Genomic DNA, 19,300 nt, shown 5'->3' with positions numbered 1-19,300 from the left:
ATAACCAACGAACCGCATGCATGTGTTTATGTTTTAACATGTAAGGCCGTTACAAATATTTATTTCACTTTTTGTCGCACCACTCTTTGACTGGTCGAGGGGGGGGGGGGGGGGGGGGAAAAATAATCAGCCTAAAGGAATAACAATAGCAACACAATCATGCTGTTTCGCCAAGCAATGCCAACGCTATAACATTTTTCATAAGCATCAGATCACTTCGCGGTCTTCGACAAAGTTTTTCAGGACACCCTAGGCTATATTTTCACTTTATCGGTTACACGGCTTTAGAAAAATTCGAGCTTGTTATGAGAGAAATGCAAAAAAGTGTGTTTTCCCATGTAAAACCCCATACAAACTTCAAACACGATGCGCAAAACGTAGACATAACCGATCGTGTCCAAATTTTGCACACTTATTTGGGTCCTGAAATGGGATCAAAAAAGCTTTGATCTGATGGGATGCCACTGAATTTTTCTATTTTCCATATTAACGATGACCCACTCTAAAAAATATGGTGACTGTTTAGGAAGGAATAACGAATTGTGGACAATTAAGCAGTTTATTTGCCTGATAAATTGTCCAGAAGTAAACAGAATTTATATTATTTGAAAATATGCTTTTCTCAGTTCATTAGTTGATTGTTTTCCAGCCATTTTTCAAAAGCGATTTTGCAACTAGCAACACAGAATATCATCCTTGTTACTTGATCGGACCAAATACAGTGCAATGACGGTACCCCAGTTGCAGCAACCCCATCACTGAAGAACTCCGCGTTCGTTGTCGCGATGATCCATCCATCGTGTGGCGTGCTCCGGGGACTTGATGCTTGATGCTGTACGCCGTACACACATCTCCCGAGAAGGATTGATGAAGTGAAAGGAAATCTATAAATACGACATTATTGGCGCACTTCCGGAACCAGTCCGGAAGATTCGGTCGTTGAAAGAAGAGCAAGACTCCGTGCAAGTCCGTGAGTGTTCGTTTGTTCAAGACTGTAATGTCCGCCGCGAGAAAGAAGATGAAGAATAACAGCGATGGGAACAGTAGTGGAGGTTACGTCTCGGTGCCGGAGTTCTACACCGGGGCCGATGTGTTCCTGACCGGGGGGACCGGGTTCATGGGCAAGGTGCTGATCGAGAAACTGCTGCGATCCTGCCCGGACGTTGGCCGCGTGTTTGTGCTGATGCGCTGCAAACAAGGCAAAACGCCCGAAACCCGAGTGCGGGACCTGACCGACAATCCAGTGCGTTTGTGTTCTAGTTGGGAGTTGATTGATAATCAAATGATCAAATCATAATGATTTGAATTTTAACCGATAAAATTACTTTTTTTTTAAATTTCCGTAAAATATTAAAATTATGATTGATGAATTGATTAACGCAATTAAAGTACAATATGAAAACTCTATCTTAATTGTGCAAATTGTGTGTGTGTCCTTGGAATCGTTGCAGCTGTTCGAAACGTTGAAAATGAAAAGTCCAGAAGCCCTCGCAAAATTGGTACCAATCTTTGGCGACTGTATGCAGTTGCGGCTGGGAATGTCCGACGAGGACCTAGATCAGTTGCAAAATGTGTCAGTTGTGTTTCATCTGGCTGCCAGTGTGAGGTTCAATGATCCGTTGAAGGATGCCATCCTGACGAATGTGCTGTCGACGAGGGAAATTTTCGAGATTTGCAAAGGATTGCCCTTGCTGAAGGCGGTGGTGCATGTGTCGACGGCCTACAGTAATCCGGAGCAGATAAATGTGGAAGAGAGGGTAAGTGCAAATATTTTTTTTTGTCAGTAGCCACACTCTTTCGTGGTCTATATCGTGTTGCACCTAAATACAGGTATTCTTCGATATAACCTACCCTCGATGTATCGAATTCGATAAAACGTACATTTTGCTTCGATATAACGTACAACATTGAAATTTTTATTTTTTCCAGTAATATCTCCCAGATAAACTACAAAATCATACAAACCAATGTTTTGTTGCAGCGCAAATTGGAGAAAAAAATAGTGTACAATATATCGAAGCAAAAAAAACGAAATGACTTTTTTGTAAAAACTCATGTTTTACCCTTCTTACACCCATAAGAAGGGTATAAATATCGCTCGAAAAACCGACTTTGGATCCGAGGCCCGGAGGGCCGAGTCTCATATACCAATGAACTCAGCTCGACGAACTGAGCAAATGTCTGTATGTGTGTATGTGTATATGTGTGTGTGTGTGTGTGTGTATGTGCGTTACAAAAAAAAGTCACGCACGTTTCTCAGCCGTCTGTCAACCGATTTGAGCTCTCTTGGAAGCAAATGAAAGCTACTACATCCTAGTAGAACGCTATTGACTTTTTTTTCGATTGGACGTTTGGTTACCGAGATATCTCTCGAAGAGTACTTATGAGTCATACTTCTAAACTTTTTAAGATTTTTGACCAAGTGTATCATAATAAATATTTCAACCGTTTGTCAATCGATTTGGGTTCTCTTGGCACCAAATGAAAGCTACAGCATCCTAGTAGATCGCCCAGAAATTTTATTTCGATTGGACATTTGGTTACAGAGATATCTTTCGAAGAGTACTTAGGACTTATACAACTAAACCTTTTGAGATTTTTGAACAAAAGTATCATAATAAATATCTTAGCCGATTTGGGTTATCCTGGCACCAAATGAAAGCTACAACATTCTAGTAGAACCCTACACAATTTCATTAGGATTGGACATTTGGTTACCGAGATATCTTTCAAAGACTACTTGGAAGTAATACAGGATAACTTTTTTAGAGATTTTTGACCACGGGTACCATAATAAATATCTCAGCCGTCTGTCAACCGATTTGGGTTCTCTAAACACCAAATGAAAGCTACAATATCCTTGTATAAGGCCCTGAAATTTTATTTCGATTCGACATTTGATTACTTAGATATCTTACGAAGAGTATTTCAATAAATTCTTTTTTATTATTATATTCACTTGTTATCTTGCATGAGTTTTTGACCAGTCTATGGGAAATTATTTTTCAATAAATAATACTGACCTTATACAAAGTGTATACTAGCAGGTTATTGTTTTCAACAAAATTGTAAATAACAAATTACAAATACACAGGAGTTTTATGAAAACTAACAATATGGTAAATGAAAGCTTTGAATTTATATATTGTGGGAAAAATGCAAGAACCAGACAGCCAAAATAACTAGCTAATGCCAAAACTGGTTAACTTAGTAGATATATCTTTTTTGTCGTTTTTATACCATAACCATGAATACCAAGTATTTCGGAGCTAATTTATTCGATTGATTAAGAGATATTAGACAAAGTGTATCTCGCTGATTTTCTTACCCATTTGTTAATCGATTCAAGATCTTTTGGCAGTTAACAAAAGATACAATATTCCAGAATATGTAACCTATTTTTTAAACATTCCATACAAGATTCTAGGAGGTGTCTGGCATTTCTGGTAGTTTAGTCCATGGTCCATGATGCTATTTTGAAAACCAATCCACTAGATGCCAAATCCACAATATTTTCTAGAACTTTTGGGTAATTACACAAAATAAATTTGTTAAATACAAATACAACAATAATTTTAATAAGTGTAAGAAGGGTTCTGTTCACCATAGGTGGATTAAATCGGGTTTTTTATTATTGGCTTTGTGAATTTTGCAGAAACCATTACCTGGGATTAATATCACGTCTTTCCATGTACACTAGCAATAAAAGTATTAAATTTTAGTGTGCTTCGATATAACGTACAAAGAGAAAATTTATTTGTACGTTATATCAAAGATAACTTGTAATTAATTCTAGGTTTAATGCCTTTTAAGGAAATTGTTTAGTATACATCATTTTCAGTTCAAAACACGAAACACGAAAATGGTTATTTTTGACTCGATATTTTTAAATTCGAATGAGATTTTTTTTTTCATGCCCTGGATTTTGTGAATCATTCACTTTTGCATCATCACATAACATTTTTTGCACCTAACTTTTGAAAGCGTATGAAAAAAAAACCCAGATTAATCCACCTAGTGGTGATAGTGCCTTTCTCGTCGAATAAGTACTCATGATCTTTCCGTCGACGCAATCAATCTTGTTTTAGAGTCAGTGATCAGCCCCAAATCTCTGTGCTTTGGTAACGGACGAGAAGGAGGAAATTCTCATAACAGCGATCTGGGACTGTACCACCTACGACTTTCTGAATCCTGAGAATACATTATTTAGAAAATCAAGAAATTTATCAAGATCATCATTGAATTAGGGCACTTATGTTCATCGCATAGGCCGAGCTGAAAGTATCAGTTCTTTCAGTTGACTGCTTGACCACCTTCACTGAAGGCTGATCCATACCAAGATTACAATTACAAGCTAGGACTAAACTTTTTGCACAGATCACTTTGACAAAGTTTTTTTCTGCACACTTTAGGCTATAATTTATTATCATTGGTTATAGGGTTCATGTAAAATGTGTGGGACACTACCGGTGGTCTCTAACGTAATCTGAGGCGATTTTCTTGAAAACCGTTCATCAGGTTATCGAAAAAAAACCTTATGGGGTTCCCCTCTACATTTGACCACATCCGGAGGGACACTCGGAACCGATTCCGGAACACTACTAGTTTTCCCTAATATAATCTGAGATATTTCTTCTTAAGTAAAAAGAAAATCGCGTTAAGTACTGTTCCTTTGAATTCCACTAAGAATTTGCATCCTTTGACAGATACGTATTTCGACCTCAACTGTAAGGTCGTCTTCAGTGTCTTGTACTTGACTCGACTCAGTCAAGTACTCGACGAGTCAAGTACAAGACACTGAAGACGACCTTACAGTTGAGGTCGAAATACGTATCTGTCAAAGGATGCAAATTCTTAGTGGAATTCAAAGGAACAGTACTTAACGCGATTTTCTTTTTACTTACAGATATTCTCCTAACAAGCCCAAGTTAATCATCACTATTTTTTCTTGTTCACCGTTCATCAGGATGCCTAAAAAGCCATTAGATGTGTCGCGAAAATTGGTTTAGTTCTAGCGTAACAAGTGATAAGGCTTTAAGTCGAAAATGTAAACAAACGAGATTTTCTATTATTCCTATCAAGTGTTACGTAATCTATCGGTACACTTCATCACCCACGCAAAACCCCAATTTAACATGACTTTTTAGATGATTTTTTAAAGCGCCTTAGTAAATTCATAGTTACGTTTGGGCCTAAGTCGACGTAAAAGGTCCCAAGTTGGACTAGATCTCAAATTTACTTAGACCCTTTGGCATGTTACATGGACTTTCTGTGGTTTTGCTTTGAATCTGATTCTTTTTTGTATAATCACGTAAAATATAAGAAAACTTATGCGGACTAACTTCTTTTTGCTCGAAATAAGCTCAATTCAAAAGGGCTCGATTCGTAGTTGTTCAAAGGGCCAATGTACTAACGCCTAAGTGATTTGCTTATTCTCAAAGGACCAAAGTACTGGGGCCCAAGTCGATGAAAATTTTCAAAAGGGCCAATGTCCATTGCTGTTCGAAAACTCAATTTTTATACTAACTTCAATGTAGTATACTATTTTTTACGCTAGACAGCATGTAGGGAGCAGTCATGTGCGTCATTTGTTGCATAAGTGATACTAATACACTGAATTCTTTTTTTACAGAACTTTTTTTACGCGATTTTATTTTGCACGACTTTTTTTACGCGATTTTCTCGAAGTTACGCGACTTTTTTTTACGCGATTTTGGTCATTTGCGGAGGGCAAATCGCGTAAAAAAAATTTCCTTTGTATTTTTTTTGCGCGAATTCTCGAAGTTACGCGAACTTTTTTTACACGATCTTTTTTTGCGCGAACGCATCCATCGCGTAAAAACAGAATTTAGTGTAGAGTATTTGATTTCTAAATAGTGTTTTTGAATATACATGGAAACCATCTCAAGCAGATTTCTCAATGCTTACATTTTGGAAGTAGGCCCTTATCACATGTTACGCTAGAGTTCTCTTTTACATCCGGCCATTTTCGGCGAGACAACTGGAACTGATTCCGGAACACTACCAATAATTTCTAATGTGGGCTTAGCTTATTTTCTTGCTAACCGCACAATAAGGTTATCGAAAAGGCCACGATTTGATGTGTCGCACGTGTTTGGTTTACTTTTATTTTTTGCTATTTCCGGCGGGACACCCGGAACCGGTTCCGGTATGCAACCGATTCAGATATGATCTGAGATTATTTTCATGTTTACTGTTCATCAGGTTATAGAAAAAGCTGCGATTTGATATGTCGCATGCATGGGTTTGTTTCACTTTTATATTTGACCACTTCCGGCGGGATACCCGGAACCGGTTCCGGAATACTAGCGGATCTTATATGGTCTGAGACTATTTTCCTGTTTACCATTCATCAGGTTATATAATACGCGGCGCTTTGATGTGCCGCATGCATGGGTTTGGTCACTTCTATATTTGACCACTCCCGGCGGGATACCCGGAACCGGTTCCGGAATACTACCGGATCATATATGGTCTGAGACTATTTTCCTGTTTACCGGTAATCAGGTTATAGAAAAGCTGCGATTTGATATGTCGCATGCATGGGTTCAGTTCACTTTTATATTTGGCCACTTCCGGCGGGACACCCAGAACCGGTTCCGGGACACTATCGGTTCAGATATGGTCTGCGAATATTTTCCTGCTCACCGTTCATCAGATAATCGAAAATGCCGCGGTTTGATGGGTCGCATGCATGGATTTGTTGCATTTTCATGTCTGGCTCCTTCCAGGGGTACCAGTCCAGAACACCTGAATGCCCATAACTCCGGAACGGCTGGACCGATCCGAACCATTTTCAATACGAAACAATGGGACCAGATTCCGCGTCGAATGAACCATCGGTCATTAAAATCGGTTGAGGTTTACTGCCAAAAAGTGATGTGAGTTTATTTGTACACACACATACACACACACATACACACATACACACACACAGACATCACCTCAATTCGTCGAGCTGAGTCGATTGGTATATGTGGCTCGACCCTCCGGGCCTTCTATCAAAAAGTCATTTTTGGAGTGAACATATAGCCTTTCCAGTACACTTAGTGTACGAGAAAGGCAAAAACATATTTTTTCAAAAATAAAATTATAACTACGTTTGTTGATTTGAAATGATGCCTTCAAAGATAAATGAGGATATTTGAAGGACTTTCAGAAAAAAAAATCAATGAGAAAAATATTACATATGTTCTAAATATCAAAATTTATCAAGAGTAGCCCAGGATGCTGAAATGCTTCTAACTATTTTTCTCAAATTTTTGTTTTTCATCGCAAAAAAACAAACAATTTTCAAGACTTTTTATTCAAAAGTAGATTCTACGTACATGCTCCAATGCAAAATTATGCATAACTTTTTTACTTTATTATACAACAAATTTAAATAAATCAAAAGTATTTAGAAAAATATATGGGACCTTGTGAAATGTTATTTGAGATTATATATACTGTTTTACAGCTTTTAACAACAAAGAATCAATTATTAATCTAATAAGTGAATTTTCTTACCGTCTCGAGTGACATTTAACAAGGTCGAATTTGAATTCGTTGTAACTTAGACATGGTTGGATGTAGGGTAAAGATTATGTTTCTTTTCCCCCATCCTAATCGATGAAAAAAGAATTCGAGAAAAATAGTTAGAAGGATTTCACCATCCTGGGCTACTTGGCAAATTTTGAGGCTTTCAGCTTTCCACAGAAAAATAACTATGAAAATTGGAAGGGTAAGGCGTTGGTAAATCGAAATTATATGACACTTTACATAGATTCGCAATGTAATATTACTCTTAGTGTTTTTTTAAAAGTTCTTCAAAAATCCTCAAACATTTTCGAAGATAACATTTCAATCCAACAAACCATTTTCGAGTTATATTTTTTAAGAAAAAAAAAATAGATATTTTTCATACTCCCTTTTCAAAGTTAGGTGAAGAATTTTCCAAAACAAATGTGAGGTCCAGATGCAAAAGAATGTAAGCACAGAGAAAAGACATCCAAGTCCAGTTCCGAAGCTGTGTAAGGAATTTAACGGCCATTTGAAATCGGCAACACAAGTGGCAATAGCGTGGCGCTGCAATCAGTTAATTTCCCATACTAATTTAATTCACCACTTGAAATGTTTCGATTCACCACTGACTGTGGCAATATGGTGTTTGGTGGCGTTAGTGTTGTCATCGTGTATTGGTTTGCAACCTTACTCAAGTAAAGATTCAAATCCTTACACAATCTTCAGAATGAAATTTGTTCTAGCCTGGATGTCTGTTCTCTGTGATGTAAGTGACCATTTTGTCGATTTTGAGTTAAGCATATCAAAAAATTCTTCAGATATCAAGCATTTAGGAACTTTTTTAAGATTTTTTTTACGAAGATTAAAAAAAAATACAATAAATCGGAGAAAATTGGTTCGATTTTGAAACTCCACACATTTTGTATGGGATAAAAAATTGGTGAAAAACTTGAAACCTCATTTTCTTGAAAGTAGATTTTTGTCTCTTACACCCCTTTGTTTCTAACCCCCTCTAATGGCGTGGAAAATAATTTTCAATGACCAAAATTTCATTTTACATAATTGAAAAAGGTTGCGTTTTGCTCTTAAGTTTACGAATTCAGATCACCTTATGGATCCGGTAAAATGACAAGCAACACACATGTCACATATGACTCATAGCAACACAAGTTCAGGATGTTTAGAAGTTACTGTGGCTTACTTCTAAACACAAAAATGCATAACCCTCGAGTAATAGCACTGTTGTATTTTGTACAACACTGTAAAACTTTCGCTTTTTGTACTCAGCATTTGTGTGGTGCTGTCGGTAGTGGTCAATCGCGCGAGAAACGGAAGGTTAAACTTTCTACGAAAAATTTTCAAAAATGTCTATCCAAAATCCTCCCATAGAATTCTACCAAAATTCCTACAAGATTCCATACAGAATGCTTTCTTGATCAGCGCCCGGAATTTTGAAAGAATTTCTCCTAGATTTTCTCCAAGGATTTATCCGGGAATATTTTTAGGGGCATCTTCCATAAATCTCCAAATGATTTCATCTGAATTTTTTCCAGGATTTTCCTCTGGATTTTCCCCAGTTTTTTTAACGATAGTGTTGCAGAGATGACACCAGAAGATTTTCCATAGAGTCTAACCAGAATTCTTCCAAGGGCTTCTTCCGGAATTCTTTCTAGAGGTCCTTTTAGAATTGTTTTAGAATATGTTCAAGAAATCTTCCTGTGAGAAGACAGGACCTTACAGAGCTTCTTTCTAAATCCTTTCCAATGATTCGTACCAGAATGTTTACTGTGATCAATCCTGGAATCCCAACTAACAATCGCCAGCTGCAAACAAGCATGCATGCTGAATTGTTGCTTTATAATATGTAGTAATTAGCTGAACTAAAAATATGCTGTACACATTGCTGTACAAATGCTATTTCAATTGAAAAAGTAGCCAATGTTCAACTTTTCGTATTGGTATCAACAATGATAATTTCAAACACTTTTCAAGCGTTTAATAAGATTTTTATTCGACTCGCAGTAATTCCTTTACAACATAGTTTAGCAAGACTTTGTTCTGCTTCTTGTTAAGTTCATGTGAAAATTAGCACATGTATCTGTATAATGTGTTTTTCACAATTCAAATAAGCGCTTTCGTTTCATCATACTTCGATTCAAACTACGTGGTTTTTACTGAACAACAGCTGAATTAGTCTGTTGTTCAGTCGTTAACCATGATGTTGTGCTAATTCACCACTGCTGAATAGGAGTCAAAGTCTGATCATTATTAACCGTAGTGTGGCCAGCAAAAAAAAACATCCGTAGAATGCCGGCAGGGTATCCGGGTACCCACGAAAATGAAATGATCACATCGCCGTCAATTTTTCACCGATATTTTTTTTTGGCTCATTCAACTCACAAACTCATTATCTATCGGTATAATATTTGGTTAGACCGGTCCGATCACCGTGGGTGCCGGAAAATTCGAATTTCCGGGCTTATGTTTTTATTCAAAACAATGCTCGGAATTTTCGGTAGGTTAGTGGCAATATCGGTATCAATCATCCTAAAATGGCTTCAGCATATAGCATCTGAACAGTCTTGAATCATAAAACGTGTTGACTTTGTAGTTGCGATTTCGGATCAGGCTTCCCGTGAGGCCATGGCTAGAAATGGCCACTATACTGTATCCTAGGCTCAACAATGTGAGATTCAATATGGTATAAGGACATGCTCCCGAAAATCCAAGTTTCCCAAAAACTACAGTCATCAGATCGGTGCAACCAAATATTTTCTAGATACATAATGAATTTCTGAGTTATATGAGCCAACAATTTTTAAAATCGGTGAAAATTTGACGGAGATATGACAGTTTCGTGGGTACTCGAGTACCCTGCCGGCATTCCACGTAATAAAAAAGAAGAATATTCTTCCAAACACTATTTCAAGACTTCTTTCCCGAACTCTTAAAGCGGTTTCTTGCGAAATATTTCATGGGATTAGTTACGGAATTTTTCTAAGGACTGCCTCCGGGATGTTTGCAGGGGTTATTTTCCGCAGCATTTTTTTGGCATTTTTCCATCTCCCAGAAATCTTCCAAATATCAAGACATTTTTCTCAGGAATATTTCCAGATGCTCCTTCCGGAAATCTCCATCGGATTCCTTCAGGAATTCTTTCAGGGTTTTGTCTCAGATTTTTAATTCGGGATTGCTGAAAGGAATCTTAGAGATATTTTCGAGATTTTTATCTCTTCTTTTTCATTTTCTTCTTCTTCTTGGTGTAACGTCCTCATTGGGAAAAGGCCTGTTTCTAAGCTTAGTGTTCTATGAGCGCTTCCACAGTTATTAACTGAGAGCTTCCTCTGCCAAAGACTATTTTTTATGCGGTGGTAGAGACGAAGATAATCTATGCCTATAGGCATTCTATAGAATTGAACCCTGAATTCCTTCAGAATTCTTTAAGGGAACCTTGCAAGAATACTTTCCGGATTTTTTCTAGGCACACCTAACGGATTTCATTCCGGAGATTTTTAAGTTTTTTTTTATGGAAATTCTTTCAAGGATTCCTCTTGGAATTCTCCTAAGAATTCTTTTCGGAAATCTTCATTAGATTCCTTCGATTTTTTTTCCTTCGAATCCCTTATCAGGGATTGTTTCTGGAATTTGTATAGTGATTTCTCCAGGAATTTTTCTGGAAAGTTCTAAAATGCTCACAAATGATTTCTCACGGAGTTTTAGGGGACTTGGAACTGCTTCAGAAATTCCTTCTGGAACTCTTCTTATGAATCTTCTTGAAATTCTAAACGGCATTATTTGCAAGAATCGTTCTGGGAAATACTCCAGCAGTTCTGTCAGTGAATTCTTATGAGGGTTTTTTTTAAATCTTTGATGAATTTCTCTTGAATTTCTTTCGTGGAATTCTTCCTGGATTTTTTTTTCGAGAATTTCCAGATTAAGTGAAATCACCTGGAATTCTGCCTAGTATGACTTTCTCATTCATTCGATGAATTTCTTGCGAAAGTCTCCCAGGATTTTCTTCCAGAATTCTTTCTGAGTTTTTTTATTTCTTCTAGATATTTGTCACAGCAACATTCGAATGATTTCTCCCGGCATTTTTCCATAGATTCCGGACTTTATCCAGGAACACCCCATGAAAACCTCCAAGATTTTTTTCAAGAAATTTTGCAGAATTCTTCCTGTAGTTTCTCTTGAAATTTTCATAGAAATTCCTTGAATCCTTCCGTGGATTCCTCCCGGTATCTTCCTTTGGATTAATACTGGAATTCTTCCAAGTATTTTTTCAACTATTGCTTCCATCAATTTTCGAAGAAAATTCACGAAATTTTTCATGGGATTCCTTTTGTAACTATCTCAAGGATTCATTTCGTATTAAAATAATTTTTTTAACAAGGTATTTTTCCCGGAATCCAAAGGGAGTCGAGAAAATTTTCCCGACTGGAACGGTAATCGAACCCGCCTTCTCCGGATTGGCGATCCATAGGCTTAACCACTAGGCTAATGGGAGACTCCAATTTAACCCTTCAGCGCGCGCGCTGTTGTAAAAAGTGCAACACCACCAAAAAACCTCGCTTTTCGTATGCAGCGCGAGCGCGGTGCAGTTCCGGTTGCTTGATGGCGCGCGTCCTGGAAGGTTAAAAAAGATTCATACCTAATTTTTCTCCAGGGATTTCTAGAGTTGCTTACATGGATTAATTCAGATAATTCATTGACTATTTCCCCGATATTTCTCGAATGTTATTTTAGCAAATTTTGCAAGGATTGCTTCAGAAATTTCCAAAGCGATTCCTTCAGATGTTTTTTTCAGAAAATTTAATAAAAATTAGACCAGGAATGACATCAGAAATTTCTCTTTGGATTCCTGGATTTTAGAATATTTCGAAAAATCCTTTCAGAAAGTGTTTTACGGATTCATTTCAAGAGTTTTTTTTTTGAACATCTTCTTTAGGAATTATTGTAGGTACTAGTATTTCATTTAAAATTACCTCCAGAGGATGCTCTTCAATAACTTCCCTAGAAAACCTTCGATGGGAACGTTCATGAATTACGGGTTGCGGAAAATGCCCATATTCAACCCCTAGTCACACTTTTTCATGAGACCTGTGAAAATGTTTGTATGCATCGTCACACTTTGCTCCTTTCCTTAAAGTATGACGAAATAAACGTTGAGAAGATATTTCATTAGCTGAACCGTTTATCGTTTATGATATTTCAGCCAATAAGTCTGTTTTGCAGGGTTTCGAATTTACATTCACTGTTGATTTCTTTATAATCTCCGTCGTGTTGACGTAGTCATTTTTCCGGCAGTTTGGATCTTCCGTTTCCTACCGTATTTAGGTGTTCGTCGAAGTGCAGCTTCCACTGTTCAAAGGTTTCAAGCTTGTCCAGCTGAAGAATCCCGTTCTTATCCCAGTGCATTTCCGTTCGCGTTTCTAAGCCTTTACGGAATGCGCGAACTTTCGTGTTTCTTGAGAACGGCATAACGGTTCCATATCCATACTCTCATACTCCGTTTCTTCCAGGCGGCTTTTTCTCCTTCAAAAGAGGCGGGTCTGTTGCTTACGCTTCTGTTTGCATAATTTCATCAACTTCCGAGCTCCATACTACAGTATGAGCGCCCCGCTGGATTTTTCTCATCCATATTTAACCTCTCTGCACTCCTCGTCAAACCAATCGTTTAGCCAAATATTCTTATAATAACGATCCGTGAAACTTATAGCTGTGAAAACTTATCAATAAAAACAGATAAGTAAAACTAGTGCCAGCAAAATTGACTGCTATCTGAAAGAAGTGGATTACTTACCTAGATCGCAACCTCACCTTCCTTACACGGTATCATTGAGATTGCGCCGATTCCTGAACGACAACATTTTTGAGGAACGATATCTTAGACCTCCATCAGTATTTCGACTTTTAACTTGTTACATTTTTATTCATATGGGTACTCATTGTTTGTTATTCTCCTATTATTACTTATTAGCGTAATGTTCTAACTGGAACAAAGCCTACTTCTCAGCTTAGTGTTTTATGAGCACTTCCATAGTTATGAGAGCTTCCTCTGCCAATGACAATTTTGCACACGTATGCCGTATGGCAGGCACGAAGATACTGAATGCCAAAGGAAATCAAGGAAATTTCCATTACGAAAAGTTTATAGACCGCCCGGGAATCGAACCAGCCACCCTCAGCAAGGCCATGTTAAATACCCACGCCTTTAGAACTGTGGCTATATGGGCCTTCCTCTTGTAATACTTTTGAAAGCGGTGTTAGCTCAACTTTTTCCGCTTCTATCGATCACTGTAATTCATCAGATAACATTTTTTTCCTTGCAGTTATACCCACCAAAAGCGGATTGGAGAAAGATGCTAGATTGTGCCTTGCAGTTCGATCATCAAGTATTAAACATTTTAACAGATAAGTATGTTACTTTTCATAACATCTTGTAATGCATAATAAAGGCTTATTATACTCTACCCAGGGTCACAAACTCCGCCCCCAACACGTACACCTTCACCAAAGGCCTCGCCGAGCAGATATGCATAGACTACCAGGACCAGCTCCCGTTGGTCATCTTTCGGCCCTCGGTGGTGGTCAACACCATCGATGAACCGCTGGTCGGCTGGATAGACAACCTAAACGGGCCCTCGGGGATGCTCCTGGGAGCCGGAACCGGCATTGTCCGAACGGATCTCCTTCCAATAGAGAACCGTGTTAACACCATCCCGGCCGACATTTCCATCAAGGCCCTACTGCTGGCCGCCTGGCAGCGTGGAACCAAAGAGCAAACCCTTCGGGAGGACTTCCTCCCGGTGTACAACAGTGCCGCCGAGTACGAACACTCGTGGCAGTACAAAAAGATGCTGGACTGTGGCAAGGCGAACATGACGAAGCTGTCGTTTACGAGGCTGCTGTGGGTACCGGGTGGAAGTGCAACCACCTGGCGGATAAAGTACTACGTGATGGTGCTGTTGACGCACATACTGCCGGCCTTGCTGGTCGATGCGCTGTGTGTGCTGACTGGGAAAAAGCCATTGTGAGTAGAGATGGGTTTGTGAGGGTTGAATAAGTGATCATATGCACCTTATTTCATTTCAGCTTGATGAAAATCCAAAGGAAGGTGTTCCTGGCGCAGGCTTCACTGCGTTACTTTGTGTATAACCAATGGTTGTTTGAAACCAAACGGTTTCGATCGCTACGGGATGAGCTGCAGGGCGGTGATATGTAAGTTTTCAGAAAGTTTCAGGAGATTTCATCGGTTTGTAAGGGGTGGAACAGAAAGCGCCGAAGATGTTTTAGTCGGTTTTGTGATGAGTTAATTCCAGTTTCCTGAAGTTCATCCACTTCTCCCTAACTGCGATCCAGTGAGCGATAGCCAACTCCACTTTTTTTGATCGATTCGACGTATACCCTCAGCGTAATGGAAATATTTATCATCAGCAATTCCGGCGATTTCCGTACCCACCGAGAAATTCAACCTTGTATTTGACATTCCCACTCCGAGATGAACCAGCCCAGGGCTGAAAATCTCGTAAACAAAGATTACTTACCTTACCGATCAGGCTAAGGCCGGGGTGGCCTCTGCTGTACATAGTAGCCGTCTCCATTCCACTCGGTCCATGGCTGTTTGTCTCCAGTTCCGCACTCTGCGTAGGGTCCGCAGATCGTCCTCCACTTGGTCGACCCACCTAGCTCGCTGCGCTCCACGTCTTCTTGTACCGGTCGGATGACTCTCGAGAACCATTTTAGTCGGGTTGCTATCCGACATCCTGATGACGTGACCCGCCCACCGTAGCCTCCCGATTTTCGCGGTATGGACGAAGGTTGGTTCTCCCAGCAGCTGATGCAGCTCGTGGTTCATTCGCCTTCTCCAAGTCCCGTCTTCCATCTGCACTCCGCCGTAGATGGTACGCAACACCTTCCGTTCGAAAACTCCAAGGGCGCGTTGATCCTCAGCACGTAGGGTCCATGTTTCGTGCCCATAGAGGACGACCGGTCTAATCAGCGTTTTGTAGATGGTTAACTTCGTGTTACGGCGAACTTTATTCGATCGTAGAGTTCTGCGGAGTCCAAAGTAGGCACGATTTCCTGCCACAATGCGCCTCTGAATTTCTCTGCTGGTGTCGTTGTCGTCGGTCACCAGTGAGCCCAAGTACACGAATTCTTCAACCGCCTCGATTTCATCACCGTCGATATGAATTCGAGGTGGCGGGCGCGGTGATTCCTCCCTGGAGCCCTTTGCCATCATGTACTTTGTCTTCGACACATTAATGACTAATCCGATTCGTCTGGCTTCACTCTTTAGTCGGATGTACGTTTCCGCCATCGTCTCAATTTTACGAGCAATAATATCAATATCATCAGCAAAACCAAGCAGCTGAACGGACTTCGTGAAAATCCTTCCACTCGTGTTTATCCCCGCTCTCCTAATTACACCCTCTAAAGCAATGTTGAACAGCAAGCACGAAATACCATTACCTTGTCGTAACCCTCTGCGAGATTCGAAGGGACATAATCTGCCATAGCTGTTCTCGATCGATTGTATCATACGCCGATTTGAAATCGATGAACAAGTGATGTGTGGGCACGTTGTATTCACGGCATTTCTCCGTCGTTAATTCAGCCCTTCATAAGAACGTGCTCGCTGCATGCCCGTAGACAAGCATGATGCAGATTAAGAACAGCTTGAGTATTGCCAGGGTGGACTTGCTTAGGCATGGTGGCATCGCATGCACGCGAAAGAATCACTACCAGCTGGTCTCCACTTAAATCGAGTAGGTTTCGCTTACGGCGGAGCGCCTTTCTAAATACTTCATCGTTGGAGTATGATGCCTTCCACCTATGAGAACTTGGCCTTGTTCTAGCCGCCTCTTCCTGTGCCCGCTGCCTGCTATCGATGTAGTCGATACTGTAGCGAGCCACGATGTGATCGCTGTGAGTCTAGCCATAGTCTACTCTCCAGCTCGATCTACTTGTTAGGTCTGGCCTACAAAAAGTAACTTCGATAATCGATATGGGTTCGCTATGATAGCAATATCCGTCCCCCACTCAGAAACTGCCTGAAAAATCAATTGCTGAGCTGCGTCAAAATGGTTCAGGTTCAACTGTATTGTGTATCGTTATCGTTATCGTTACCTGTACTGTGATATGTTCACAACGGCTGTTTTTGAAGGCCGGATACCACCACGCGTTGGGTGCTTATTGTTCACTCGTTCAGCAGGACACAAGTCATGGGCAATGTGGCGGTGAAGACCACAAGGCAGACATTGTGGTCTTCACCGCCACATCGCCCATCCCTTGTGTCCTGCTTCCAGACATCTGAAGCAAACCTCCGGTGGCTCGTACAAGGTCATACTGACGAGCCCATCTTGGGCTTCCCTATTTTAACGGGCTTGTTGGCCATCACCACAGGTAGCTGTACCAAGGCTACCTGTGTCCCTGCCGGGCCCTTTCATAACCGAACGACTGCGGTTTCCACCTGCACTTCACACAATTGCCGCAGTGCCGTGACGAACTCTTCCGCATCTTGTGATCTCATCTAGGTTCTTCAGTTTCAGAGTCGCCTCCGCAGTAAAAGCACTCACTTCGACACCCTTTTCAAAGACCCCCTCCGCCAGACTTATGTAAGCGGCGCAGTTGCGCTCCTTGTCGCGCTTGAGCTCGAGGATCATTCCGCCCCTACGAGTACGTCTAATACTGCGCACGTCGGCTCCATAATCCTCGAGCTTGGTGTCGCTTCAAAGCACTTTGAAGACGTCCGAGTACTTGGAATGTTCAGTCTTGATGGCGAGTGCGTCGCCCTTCTCGCGCTTGGCACTATCCTCCAAAGTTTTCTAGGGCTGGTTTTGCAACTCTCTTGTGGTTTCTGCTTTTTCTTCTTTCGTATTCGCTCTATTTTAGTCCAAGGGACGTCCTCCTTCTGACCCACCCCAATTCGTGGCTGATGAGGGTCAATCTGTGGTTACAACCCCCGGTTCCCTTCGATCCGGGACGGGCCGGCTTTTTCTGGCCCACCTTTCCTGTCTTTCCTGGACGTTTGGCTGGGGTCCGACTTGCCGGTTTTACTGCCGATCTTCCACAGAGAACAAACATTTAAGCTCAAACAAAAATACGTCGAAAACGTGTGTAAAGGATTTAAGTATACCTCAAAGGTAGACTTCTGTTCTCTGTGGATATTCGGGGATAACAGCCGCCAAGCCTTGCGGGCACCGCCTGGTAGCTCGTCACCTGACGGCTGCGTTACATGCTTCTGCGATTATTTATCGTAAGCAATAGCACCCGCTACACTCTTGGGGCTTCTTGCAAAAGCGAAGGCCTCCGTCTGGGTTGACATCGGAACTATGTGTCGGAACCTTTGTCTTCGCGGGTTCTGCCACTGCTGCAGTTTCCTTGAGTTTCTCAAGGCTTTGCTTGACTGCAGATATTGACTTTCGAAGTCTCCCATGCTGAGGCTTAACCTCAGTGATCTGGCATGTAACTGCCGCGCCCTATCGCTGGGGGAATGATGCACTAGGTGGTGGATTGATCTCTGACTGCTGTTTAAAGCTGCAGAGAGTCCCTCGGCGTCGGTTAAGCCAGCCCGAGTTTTGCTCTGTACAATCGACTCCGTTGTTAGGGCTTCTACTTGTACTCCTTCACTCAGGGTCTCTTGGACTAACGCTTTGAAAGACTTGAGATGCCTTCTTCTTTAGCACCATTTTGTGGTGCCTCCTTCTTATGCACCATAATCATCTCTCCACGTGGTGATGTGCAGGATGCCTTTCCATCCGCGTCCAGCGACGAGAGCTGATTGTCGACTTTCACGGTCCCTGGCTTTCTTGGTTAACCTTTTGAGGTTATTCTACTTACGCTGTTCTCCGTTTGCGCGTTTTGTAGCTGGCCTGAGTGACTACTCGCGCTGGTCTTCATCTTCGACTTAAACGGTCCTTTGCCGGGCTGCGCTCCGTGTTTCGGCTATGCAGCTCGACTCATAGGGACGTTTACCCTTTCAATTACGGTTCCAGCGAGCTGCATGGATCAAGCACCATTGTGGAGCATCCGACAAGTAAAAAACTATCCGTTTGCGTGGACCACTCCTCCTTGAGAACATGGAACGCTCTTCGCTCCTCGGACAGAATGTCGTACTCCTTCTTAGCTAGAGCCACCGACTTGTGGAGTTTCAGCAGGTCCTGTTTAAGGTCCTTGCTGATGTTGTTTCACCTGCTACTGTGCATAAGACTGCATAAGAACCTGTTTATTCATAAGGCTCCAATAGATCACCAATTACGCTTGTAGACCCGATGACGTATATTCCATGGAGTACTTGGAGATTCTTAGACAGTCACTAGTCAGGCTTGTAGCAAGTGCTAGGGATCGCTAGTTAGACTTGAAGATCAGATAAAGTATACTCAAAGGATCAAAGATTCTCGGTTATTCTTATGTAAAATTTACTACATTGAATTCTACTTAAATATAGGTTTGAGTGTATATATTACCAATCTTTCTTCCTCCCCAACAGCACAACCTTCAGCTGGCATCTTTCGGAGGAGAAGGTGGATCAGTTCTACTTCGACTGCTGGCTCGGCGTCCGGCGGTATCTGCTGAACGATCCGGACGACACCTTGCCCAAGGCGATCAAAAAGATGAACCGACTGATCCTGATCGATCGGATACTGAAGGCGGCGTTCGCCCTGCTGGTGGTGTATCTCGTGTGGCGGAGTTCCATTTTCCATAGTTTGGAAACTCAACTGGTGAGGCATAGCCGATGAATCGGGGGGATGACGAGAGGGACTGTGAGTGT

At 41.0% G+C, this 19,300-nt stretch overlaps 1 protein-coding gene across 1 annotated transcript; it reads left to right on the top strand.

The window, feature by feature from the left end:
• The first annotated feature begins 658 nt into the window (after nucleotides 1-658).
• Nucleotides 659-19,270, top strand: LOC109412775 (putative fatty acyl-CoA reductase CG5065). The gene is made up of 6 exons (XM_029865260.2): nucleotides 659-1,243; nucleotides 1,452-1,757; nucleotides 13,857-13,942; nucleotides 14,003-14,557; nucleotides 14,620-14,745; nucleotides 19,019-19,270. The coding sequence occupies exons 1-6, from the start codon at nucleotides 998-1,000 to the stop codon at nucleotides 19,266-19,268; spliced, it is 1,569 nt and encodes a 522-aa protein (XP_029721120.2). The 5' UTR covers nucleotides 659-997; the 3' UTR covers nucleotides 19,269-19,270.
• Nucleotides 19,271-19,300: the final 30 nt, after the last annotated feature.

The sequence above is a fragment of the Aedes albopictus genome, chromosome 3, assembly GCF_035046485.1.
Source record: "Aedes albopictus strain Foshan chromosome 3, AalbF5, whole genome shotgun sequence".
NCBI lineage: Eukaryota > Metazoa > Arthropoda > Insecta > Diptera > Culicidae > Aedes > Aedes albopictus.
The sequence above is the reverse complement of the archived record's forward strand: the minus strand, read 5'-3'. Positions and strand labels throughout refer to the sequence as shown.